We start from the raw sequence: 12,241 nt of genomic DNA, 5'->3' as shown, positions 1-12,241 counted from the left end.
ACAGGTGGAAGCCAATTACCTTGGTGTGCAATGGAGAAGGTTATTACTTACACCTTATTGGGTATTGTTTGTTTGGGGGATAATTCTTTATCAATCTTGGTGATCCTTGTTGTTTTTTTTTTATTATTTTTCTGAACTGTTGCTTATATATCTTTGACTTGGGTAGTATAGGTTTCATCGAGTAAATAAAGCTGAAGAAAATATTTTTGTGTGCATTTACATTTTAGGTTGCAAAGCAACACAGCCAAAATGTTGTCTTTTACCTTGCTTTCATTTTCCGGGTACACAAACTTTAAGCTTTGTATATATATAAAAGTTAAATGGAGGTTAAGCAAAGGTGTGTGTGTGTATTTATACAAATTTTAGAAACCAAAAAAACACAAAGCTTTATGCTATCTTTCATCTTTCCTAAAAATTCTCTCAGTATTTGGAAAGTTGTGCACCTAAAAAAAACAAACAAAAAAAAAAACCAGTAATGGCAAGTCAAATATGAAAATGCAGGATTATTTCAGTACAACAGTCTTTAGTTATGTTAATCATGGTCTGATTTTTAGCAATAAAATCACAGCAGTATGTAAATGAATACAATCAATAAGAAGTTTTCTAATGTCCTGATTTGTTTGATATAGCAGCAGGTGTGTTTGTGTTTGGTCAACACTATATGATATAAAAAGAAAAACCAAAAACAATGTACATGTTTATTTTGTATTATTGTACTTGGGGATGCACAAATATGTGAATTTTGTGCCGATAGCCGATAATGGTCTATGTACTTATCTGCCGATACCGATGTCGATATACATAGTTATAAGATAGAGAAAAATGAGACTTGATCTGTGTGGACAAGAATTACAAAGTGAACATTTATTTGTATAAGAATTTTACACACCACATTCAATCATTAAAAACAAATGCTATCTGCTACCTGTTGGTTATATGGGAACAGTGTTGCAGGTTGTTGCTGTAAATAACACTTTTCTCTTTCTTTTTGATGGAACAAATACAACAAATTCAACAATAATCTAAAAAATGAAAACTGAAAAAAATGGTAAAATGTACAATGAAATAAGCAATACCACTTAAGAATAACAACTTTTGCAGATTATTTACTATCATTATAATGGCTTCTACTCAACCACATTTGGCTGGCTACCTGATCCTTTGTTTTGCAGTCTGCAGTATTAAATAGTACAAAATACTTTTTTTCTTTCTTTTTGATGGAATAAATCTAACCAATCTATAATTTTAAAAAACAGAAAAGCGTATAACAGTAAAGAAAAAATTTTTTTTTCTGGAGGCTTATTCTTTTTTATTTAAGCATGATGGGGAGTTTTTTTTTTTTTTAATGAACAAGGTCATCTCTGCCTTGTCGCAGGAAATTCTGTTTCTCTTTTCATTGATCACATTAGAAGCCAAACTGAATAATCTCTTGCTGTCCACGCTAGTACATGGGGCTGACAGGAACTTGCATGCTACTTTGGCAATGGTAGGAAACCGACTCCAGTTGTTCCAGTATTTCAGTGGATTTTCATTCCTCGGAATTGGTGCTTCAGAAAGAAATCCCTGCACCTGCCGAGTAGCATGCATACATATACAGCATTATATTCTGTGTCATCTTTCATATCTAAAAGATAGATCTGCATTTTGACTTTTACCAGTGCTGTCAGATTAAGATTAGAATCCTTACAATAAAAATAAGTATATGGCATTTGAATTGAATGCATGTCTATATTGTATTTGCTGGTTTTTTTTTTTTTTTTTTTTTGAAATATTTTATTAATATTTTTGCTTTTTTACTGTAGATCATGATCTGCTTACAAGTTGCTCAGTATTGCTTAAGAGACTCGGGTGAAAACAGTGGCTTCCATGAATGTGATTGTCTCTCCCACAAAAAGCAACACAAAGAGAAATAAGACACGCACTGCACTGGCACTTTCTAACAACAATGTTTAAAAGAAAAACGAACAAAATTGTCAGTGATTGCTCAAACAAAGTAAATGCAGTCACTTTTGTCTTTTTTTCCCCTAAAGGCCAGAGGACCTTATATCCCCGTGTCTATTTTTTTTACAGTAAATAAACTGAAACATTGTGACCCTTTACGTGTTTTACAAATGAAAGAAGTGTATTAAATGTTACTTTGTGGTGGTCTTAAGTATTTTGTGTATTATAATCAATTATTTAGCAGTAAAATGAGTTTAAGTGTATATTTACGAAACTATTTAGTTAACACACACCAAACAAAAATATGAAGCAAAGAAGCATAGGCTATAGTTGGTTCAGTCGTTTGATGAAAACTAGCGATCTTTAAAATGGGTGTGTTTAACACCGAAGATGCCGACCGTTTAACTAATGACTAATAACAATATGGGTTAACAATTCAGAAACACGTATAGGCTGATCCTAAAAAGTTACGTGCTAAAAACAGATCTGTAAAATCCCACAGTAGTGTCCAGCACGTCTTAATTAACATGAAGCCAAAGTTAGTGCGAGATAAAACCAACAACCACTCTTTAACATTCGGTTGCCATTTTTCTTTCTTGCCATTTGAATTATGTTAGAATACTGAAATTCGATCTGACAGCCCAAGTTATTTACTTAAAACAATGTTGTAAAGATCTCCACAGAGCATTTTTTTTTTGTTATTATTATAATTCACCTCTGTTGTCATCTGGCTGTTTTCCCGAGGCATCACTGTGTTCTCTTCAAGAATTTCGTTGTACATTTTGAAGAGCGTGTATGCCACTTCTTCATTTATCTTGGCCCTTTTCTGTTGTGGACAATCTATCTGTGATTCACTTGTTTGCATTTTGTTTGATGCAAGTTCCATCTGAGATTGCAACATTTTGAGTGCTAGTGATTTTACATCTGCATCAAAAAAGCGCTCTTTGTATCTCGGGTCGACAATAGTGGCAACACAGTACATGGGTTCTGTGTAAATCTCAATGAAATGATTGTTTACATCCTCCAAGAGAGCGTTTTTACTAGTTTTCACTCCAAAGTCAGTATGAGCGCTTTTAGTTAACAGTCGTTTTAAAGCATTAACTGAGGGAATAATGTTAGAAGCCAAGGCTTCAGACTGGCAAATTTCTTTTGTCAGTTGTTCAAATGGAGCAAGGAGTGTGATTATGTTCTCGATCAAACCACACTGATTAGGCGTTAGTTGCAGGTAACTGAAAATTGGAGGTATAAGCCCCATGGGCTCTTTTCTGCTCCAGCAAGCTTTGCAGCATATAGAATGTGCTGTTCCATCTAGTCAAAACGTCTTGTTGAAGCATTTTTGGCTGCATACCAAGTTCAGTTTGTATAGTTTTGAGATGCAAGTTGGCTAATTGTGAATGCTTAAAGTGACCAACTATTTTTCTGTCGATCACTATTGTATGCGAGATGCTGCGCTGGGATAGTACGCCGTCGTTCACGGCAAGCTGTGAAGTATCAGCCATACATGGCAAACTTGGGATCCCACATTCCTCCATAGCCTTTGCAACGTTGTGTGCGTTGTCTCCTAATACTACATGAACATCCTCTTTGGGTATTTTCCATGTTTCAAACATTCTTTTAAATGCTACAGAGAGAGCAGCACCCGTGTGTGATCCAGAGCATTCTTGGGCGTGCAAGATTGCTTTCTGCAATTCAAACTTGTGGTCGATCCACTGAGTAGTTAAACTAAGCATACTAATAGTACTCGTATCAGATGTCCATATATCAGTGGTAAAGCTTATGGCTGTGACATCTTCAGCAAGGAGTTTGTGCACATGACTTTCCACAATCTTATGTAACTCTGGAAGCACTATGTCAGAAAAAATAACGGCAACTGGGGATGCTGAAGCAGCCTTTGAAATCCTGTATCTTCTACAACAGAAAATGGCTGATCATCCAGAGCAATAAATTAAATCACCTTTGCAGTAATTGTTTGAGCTTTAGGGTTATCTTTATCAAATATCTTTTGATTTTTCAAATAACTGATCAACACGTTGAGCAACTGCAGTTTTTGATTTTGTGCGCGGTGGCGCAGGATTCTCCTCTTTTGCTGTGACGAATTCTGTATACTTGTCAGGATGGTGTGTCTTCAAGTGTGTAATTAAGTTGGTGGTATTGAAATTTCGCACACTGGTCCCTCCATGGAAAACATTAGTCGAACAAGTGTTGCAAATGGCGTATTTTACTGTATGTCGCTCTCACTCACTTTGAAAAACTTCCACACCACAGACATTTTCACACAGTAACTCAGCGTCACCTAAATGTCTGGCACATCTGGAACACAGTGAATGCGTCCTCAATATCGATTCGAAATATCGGTCAAATTTAGTCATCGGTCCGATGCAGATAAAATTATTTTAACCCATTATTTGCCGATACAGATATAAATCCGATATTATCGTGCATCCCTAATTGTACTCAGTTCTTAGTCTTACTCCCTAGATGTGCTGTATATATGATATGTTACTTTGCTCTTAAGATGTTGCAAGGTGTTTGTAGCACTGTGAAGTGCCAGTGCAAAGTCCCTCAGTTACTGCCCTCATTACATGACTTTGTGAATTTACTGGGCTGCAATGTGGAGCATTAATGTTTGTTTGCACTTGGAGCAATTTGTTCGCCCAGTTTATGCTGCTTGTCTCTCTTGTTGAAAAGCCCTATGCATGTTTCACAGCTTTATCTATCAGACATTACTGACACATTTTATTTTTCTTATCTGACTATTTGCTGTTAGGTTTGGAATGAGGGCTATGGCTTAGCAAGACTGTGGAGCAGCAATGGCTGGTGGAACACTACATTTTAAGTTGGTTACCAACTTAACGACTGCAGTTATTAGATGTCATCCCCTGGAGCCAGGGGACCAGGACCAGGATTGAAGGTTACACAACTACAAAATGCATGAAATTATAGGTTATGTGACTACCCCAAAACTTCTCAGGGCAGTTTTAGTTTTCCAAAATATTGTGACCTCCGTACATTAATCTTCTATCTGTAAAACTCATGTAGTGTAATTGGCATTAAAGATAGAGGCACAAATGCTGTTATTTCTTAAGAAAATGTAAAATATTGATGTTTAAAGTTCTTATCTGTTTTGGACATTTTTAAGTTGTGATTAAGGGCTTAATAACGGCCAATGAGCAAATCTCACCTGAAGTGAATAACAATGTAACATTTAGTTATGTGTGGTGTACTGGCCACCCTAAATTAGGAAACGCCACCTCCCTGATATTTCTGAAATAGGGTGCTTAGTTGTCTAAACAAAGTACATGGTGGCTGCATAAATAACTGCCAAGTGACCAAAAACTGTCAAACCAAAATAGAAACTTAATGCTTTAAGACTCTGGTAGTATTAAGTATAACCTGTAATGTCTGAGGCTGAGAAACAGTCAAGAGACGCTTTAAGCAGATACTGTGCGTGAGTAATTTCATGCGTTTTCTGGCTGCCAGTTTTAAAGAAAATGATTGCAAAGTGGCTGATACTTCTTTGTGCAGCAAAGCAGTGACCTGAAAACACACTAAGACCTAATTTCTAAAGCTTCCTTCAACAGACTGTACCTGAAAATGTCTGCTGTATATCAAAATAAAACCAAGAGTGTTTTATTGGACTTATGGCCTGGTGCATTTTTGTAATACTTTAGTAAATTTTATCTTTGGTTACTTGATATCCATTTGTCTAGTAGAATACTTGTATTGCACAAGGAAGTGTTAATACTGTATATTGGTATTAAAATACCCATGGGTTAAAGGTTATACTTCTGAAATGTGAACACCAGTTTTTACTTCACTTACTTCACTACCCCAGTGTTTGAGGATATTTATATATTGTGAATTTTATATTCTTTTCCTTTTTTTGTTCATTTTATTTCTAAAACTTTAACAGAAAGCAAAGTCATTGAGCATTTATGGGTGAGTCTTAAGAGGACAATCATAGGTTTGTGCCTTCTGAAAATTTTTTTAATAGCTTTGCACCATATGAGGCTTGACTAGGCAATTTGTAGTTCAATGGCTGCTGAGTAAATACCCACACTGCTTGGTATTTTAGTTCACATGCAGTTTGTAGTTCAGTGGCAACTGAATAAATACCCCATATTGCTGGGTATTTTAGTTCACATGAAAGTAACTTAATAGCGGAAAGTTTTTTTTTTTGTTTGTTTTTTTTAAATCACTGAACTACTGTCTGGAATATCAACAATGTTTGATTTCATTTTTGCATTGTGTGCATTCAGGTCAGTAACCTTTTTTAAATATAGATTCCTACATTGTGGATATGTGTTGCTCAATGCACGTTACCCACAGCACAGACTATACTAAATTCAGCTGTTAATTCCTTTAAAAGAAGTTGGGCACTCAGCACTGTGTGAAAATACATATATTGCTGTTGGACTTTATATTATAAAGATAGACAGAGACACTTGTTTTAAGACCTGGCAAAATTTACATCTTAACGCTGGATGCCTTAAGATTAATGTTTTATTTGGTAGCTTAGCATCCAACTGCTTCTCATTCAGTAATACCACGAACACTGCATAGTGCCTTCAAAGATCTGAATGAAGTGTTTGCAAGCACTTTCTGCAGTGGGGTGCTTCTCATTTACCTGGAGCATAATAATGGAAGCATCTTTTACAAACTTGACGAAGTATGTTTTCAAAGTCACCTACTTGCAAATTGATATCTTTTGTATGATCACAGTGTGCCACCGTATCTTTCTTCCCTAAAATGAAGAACTTGCTAAGATGTAATTATTTTTCTCATCTGTCCAATTCAGAATGATTGGGTTATAAATATGCTAAAATGGTGAAGCAGTCAAAGTTTTATTCATGTTAGTTAAAATGTTGGGAATCCCTTGGAACCCCACAATATGATTATCATTTTCTGTGGATAATTCAATACAATAATATTGCTTTTTAAATGTTCTGTAGCATGTTATGTATTGAGTTTCATTTCTGCAGTATATTATTTGTTTGTGTTTTTTTTTTTTTTTTTTTTTGACTGAAATTGAAATATGACTGTAGGGGTGAAAAAAGGTGTAATTCTGTTATACCATATAAGTAAAACTCTTGTCTCAAATCGGGTCAATTGACATTACCTCCCCACTATTTCATTACCTAAAAATCATTTCCACATTTATTTCAATAAGACCCAACATTAGGAATATTCTTTTACGTTCTCAACACATCTAACTTTAGGGCTGGGTGATGCTTTGTGAGATGAACCCATCTCTCTAAAGGAGGGCTGTCAGCCTGTAATTGAAAATGTAATGCTTCATATTTGAAATGTATAATTTGAATGTACACAATTCCATTTTATGGCATGTATCAGCATTTTCATTCATATATATATTTTTTTTATTACATGTTAAGCTTTTTGTTCCAAGATACGCTGTAAAAATGAAAAAACACAAACGTTTAATCTAAACATCAATATAGCTGTTTTTACCAGAATTTCTGCAGTCAGGGATAAAAACAGAATTTCCATATAAGAAACCAAAGAAATCGTACTTGTATAGTATATTGGGATGGAAACTATTGCAATACTCTGATCAATCTCTCTCTCCAGTAACTACTGTGACACTCCTGGGTTTTACAGAATATGCAGTTTATAGTAATGTGTATTTATTGACCCTGTCGGCTGAGTTTTGTGTTACCAGTTACTGTAAAGATTGAGTGTGCAGTTGTGTCTTTTGCATAGTTTGACTCTCAGATTTGTGTCATAATGCTGAACACTGAGAGATTCATTTGCAGATTTTGATTTTTTTGAATACCAAAACACTGAATTTTTCCAATGTTGGATCTGTTACTAAAGCTCATAGTTAACTGTCTCTAATGCTATTGCTACCCGGTATTTATTATGCATTTTACATTGCTCATAAAGTGAGTAATCAGTATGTACAAAAAAATAGGGATATGTTCAAATGAAATATTAATACTGTCTCACTGAAACTTTTGTCATTCACTTAATGTTCATGCTTCAGAGATCAAATGGCAAATATTCAAAGTAATGTACAGGAAGCAGCGACAACTGTGACTGTTATTGGATTCCAAAGTATTGCTTATATGGATTGAACCTTTTATTAAGGTGATCAGTGTGTTGCCATTTCATTCCAAAATTTATTTTCTGCATTTGTTTAGGTGTATCAACTTTATACCCTCAAAAGAGTTGGACTTGGCATGTGTTTTTTTTTTTTTTTTTTGTTTTGTGTTCTATGCTATAAATGGGAGAAATGTGTTATCAGTATTTTATGACTTTTTACTTGGGCCACAGAAACTTAATGTTTCTTGGTAACATCATTAAGAGTGCATTTCTGCATTTGGACAAAGTGAGTGTGTGGATCTCAGTTGTATCTAGTTTAGTTACCATTAGTAAATTTTGTGTGTAATCTGTAACATGTTAAACATTAGTAAAACGATGAATACACCAGTTTAAAATTCACTGTTTAACGTTATGATCTAAAGAAGTAGCAGTCAGTAGGCATAGTATGTAGTCTCGCTGAGCTAGAGAGAGAGAGAGAGAGAGAGGGGGAGGGATGGAGGTTGGGAGCATGTGCTGATAAGTGTGTTGCCACACCTACCGCACGCCAAACACCTGGATTGGGACCTGAGTGCAGTGGGTGACACCCCAGCACCACACTGAAACAATGTAAGGTTTTTTTTTTGTTTTTTTTGGTGGCTGGAATGCCAATCCTGCCCCTAACCCCCAAATTTTCCCTGTAAGTTGGAGGACTAGCTTACAGGGCTGAGTGCAGATTATCATCATACCCAGAACAGAGAAATTGCAGGTTAAGGGCCTTGCTCAAGGAATAAGCTGGACTTGTAATATATATATGTCTGGAGACATCCATGAGTGAATTTTGCTTAAAAATGGGTGGGAACATTTAGAAGGCTCACTGAGTGCCACATTTCTAAACCAAGCAAATTCCTCATGGAGGTGGTGCTCAAAGTAGGGTGCAGTGATTTTTGAACGATAAAGAGCAATGGTGCTGTTATTTACCTGGACCAAGACAGAATAAGCTTCTGATTATGATAAACTTTCTATAGCAGAAAAGCTTACTAAAAAGAGAACCCAATTCAACACATAAATGTGTGTCACTTCAACATAGAGCACATTGCACATGTTAAAAATAAACATAACCTGGTGCAGGTGAAAAATAATGCACTGTAAGGTTGTGTGAGTCAGTTTTGACTCTGTACCATTTAAGAAGTAAAGCTGATATTGCAGAATAAACTGCACTGAGACTTGCATGAAGCAAGTGGTTCAGGTATGATAAGCCATGACTAGGCTTAATTTCCACTGGCTGCAAGCGATTTTAATAAGTGCCGGTTTTTAAACCTTATCCAACCTCTGTTACTGATGCTGAGCAGGGAATCCTCTTGTAATTTCTTTCTTTCTCTTTTTTTTTTTTTCTTCAGGTAAATCTCACATGGCAATTGTGCAAAAAGTAAACAATGAAGGAGAGGGTGACCCTTTCTACGAGGTGCTGGGGTTGGTCACTCTGGAAGATGTCATTGAAGAGATCATTCGATCAGAAATCCTGGATGAGTCCGATGGTTATAGTGAGTGCCTTTAAATTGTTCTCCTTAAAGTGGTTGCCGGAATTAAACAGGGCATGTTCCTGTAACTACTGGCATTCGTTCTAATGATTTCACTAGTTTGGAAGATTTCTGTTTGTCAATAGTTTCTCTAATCTCTCTGGTGTTCTGTTCATTTTGTAAAGTATCAATTAGACATAAGCACAATTGTTTATGTCAAATATGGTTTCACTGCTATGAGTGGGATAAACTGGGGGGGGGGGGGGGAGTATAAAAATGGATAAATATTTTTAAAGTTTCAATTACACAGTTTGACTTTCTGTTGTTTTTCATCTTGATAAATTACATTATTTGCTTCTAAGTTGGGGTTTTCACATGTAGTTAATTTGAATACATGTCTGTTTAAAATAATTTTGTTTTGACAGAGGTGACAGCACAATTAGATTTATAATGTATGCCAAAAATTAAGCCATGGTCTGCTGGAGAAGGGTTATTTTACACCAGTTTTAACTAAACAATCAAAAAAATACATTTATAAAAAGCTGTCCACTCTAACAATATGTTAATTTCCAGGCAAAATAAATAGTTACCAGCTGAGTGATTTTTGGCTTTTAGCAAAAACAAAGCAATAGAGTGGCTAGTGGGAAATGTACTGGTTTTCAGTGGAGATTGGTACACAGGGATAAAAAGTCACTTTCTCACATAGTAGAGTATGAGCCAATCCCTTAAAATGCTTTTCTGTGATATACACGTTAGTAACACATGCTGTCAAGTAGGCACCATGTCTTTAAAAGTGTTTCTTCAGTTACTACAGTACTTTTTTCTCAATCTAAATCAAATAAGTCGTCTTTTTGTTTATCTGTTATGCATCAAACCTTTAAATGTTTTTCACTGTCGGAACGGAGTTGTAATTCTGAAGCTAAGTTTTCTGCCACGCATTTCAGCATAATGAATGTATCTTGAGTGATGTACGGTACATCACATTTCATAAAGACACTGTTTAAGCAAATAACAGTATAAAAAACAAAAAAAGTACATGTAAATACAACATAGGCATCTGTGGTCCAGGCTTACTTCTAAACCCAAGCAGGCACAGCCATATTTAAATTAAAGCTCCAATGTTTACTTCTTCTCTATGACCAATTTTACAAAATTTAAATTATTTTTCTAACTCTATTTTTGCTAGTTTATATGTTTAATTCATTTAATTTTTTTTACTATATAAACTGCAATTTAGTTACTTTTTAAATTCTATTTCTGAGGTCTCCCTATAGTTAATGATAGAGTGCACCTGTGAAGAATTAGAATGTTTGAGCAGGAAGATAGTTTGTTTATAAAAGTAGTTTTCTTTAAAATTACCTTTGTGAATGTGAATCTCAATGCCTCCGCTATACCAAGCATTCTAAGCAAAACTGTAACACTGCATAAGAAAATGTGCCCAATTTATAACAAATGCTAAACAGCAATACAAATCGGTATACAAGGTATATCCTAAAGATTAAGGTTTTTTTGTTTTTTTTTTTTTTTTTGTCTTGTTAAATTCACTTTTTTTTTGTCAAGTTGCCACGTTAATTTTATGCTTTTTAGAAAAGAATAAGGAAGCAAAATCTTAGCGTTTAACCTAAAGAAAAGAAACAAGTTTCTCTGAAAAAAATTCTCATCTCAGCAAATTCCATTCAGAAGTAAAATAAACAATGGTTGTATATTTCTCTATTGAAGCAAGGAAATGGCAGCTTGTCAAATTTGCATTCTCATCATAGGTAGAAATATAAGATTTCAGTTTAAGGACACTTTTTTTCCCCCTTGAGAACAAAACACTCCAAGGAAATAGCTACTCATACAAATAAATTGACATACTAAACACAACATGTATCAGAGTTAATAAGAAAATAACTCATCTGAACAGAAAAGGCAATATGAATAGAGGTCTATCTAAAGTAATCCATATTACTAACCGAGAATGCTAAACCGGATGGATGCAGGGACATCCGGCCATGGGCCGTAGCCGCAAAAAGACGTACTGCGCAGGCGCAAAAAGAGTCCGCGAGAGGCGGCTGAGGAGCCGCGAGAGGCGGACAAAAGAGGCCGCGAGAGGCGGATGAGGGGCCGCGAGAGGCGGACAAGACCACAGAAAAAAGGAGTCAAAGAAACGCAAAAAGACGTACTGCGCAGGCGCGAAAAGAGTCCGTGAGAGGCGGATAAGGAGCCGCGAGAGGCGGACAAGACCACAGAAAAAAGAGAAAAAAGTAGTCAAAGAAATGAGGCGCAACGAGCACCGAAAAAAGGAAAAGGCACATAAAAAAGTAGTCAAACGCAGGCACCGGACGGGACACACACCAAGAGGGGGATTCAACAAGCCCATGGAACACAAAAAAAAAAGAACACAAAACCACCCCACAGACCCTACAAGCAAGGGACGGGACACACACAAAGAGGGGGATTCAACAAGACACAGGAACACAAAAAGAAAGAAGACGCTTGCGCAACAACAATCCTCACCCCCCCCCCCCCACACACACACACATCCATAAGAAGTGACACCCAAAGCCACATATTCTAAAGTGAACGTCAACACCTTCACACTAGACAGCATAGGTGTCAGCATAGGTGGATCTCCTTACAATAAAGCACTATTAACCGTTCAACTGCAGAAAAGGAAACATATTAACAGTGAGTGCGATCCTCCTTATTACTTATCCATATTTCGCATGCTGAGAAAGAAACAAGTCATGAATACACGA

At 35.9% G+C, this 12,241-nt stretch overlaps 1 protein-coding gene across 2 annotated transcripts in view; it reads left to right on the top strand.

The window, feature by feature from the left end:
• LOC114648537 (metal transporter CNNM3) overlaps positions 1–12,241 on the top strand; it is a 74,429-nt gene that overhangs the window by 4,463 nt on the left and 57,725 nt on the right. For both annotated transcript variants that reach the window (XM_028797628.2, XM_028797635.2), the window contains exon 2: positions 9,381–9,524. In XM_028797628.2, the coding sequence (XP_028653461.1) occupies positions 9,381–9,524 (144 nt within the window). The remainder of the gene's footprint in view (positions 1–9,380; positions 9,525–12,241) is intronic.

This window comes from Erpetoichthys calabaricus, chromosome 1 (assembly GCF_900747795.2).
Source record: "Erpetoichthys calabaricus chromosome 1, fErpCal1.3, whole genome shotgun sequence".
Classification (NCBI taxonomy): domain Eukaryota; kingdom Metazoa; phylum Chordata; class Cladistia; order Polypteriformes; family Polypteridae; genus Erpetoichthys; species Erpetoichthys calabaricus.
The sequence above is the reverse complement of the archived record's forward strand: the minus strand, read 5'-3'. Positions and strand labels throughout refer to the sequence as shown.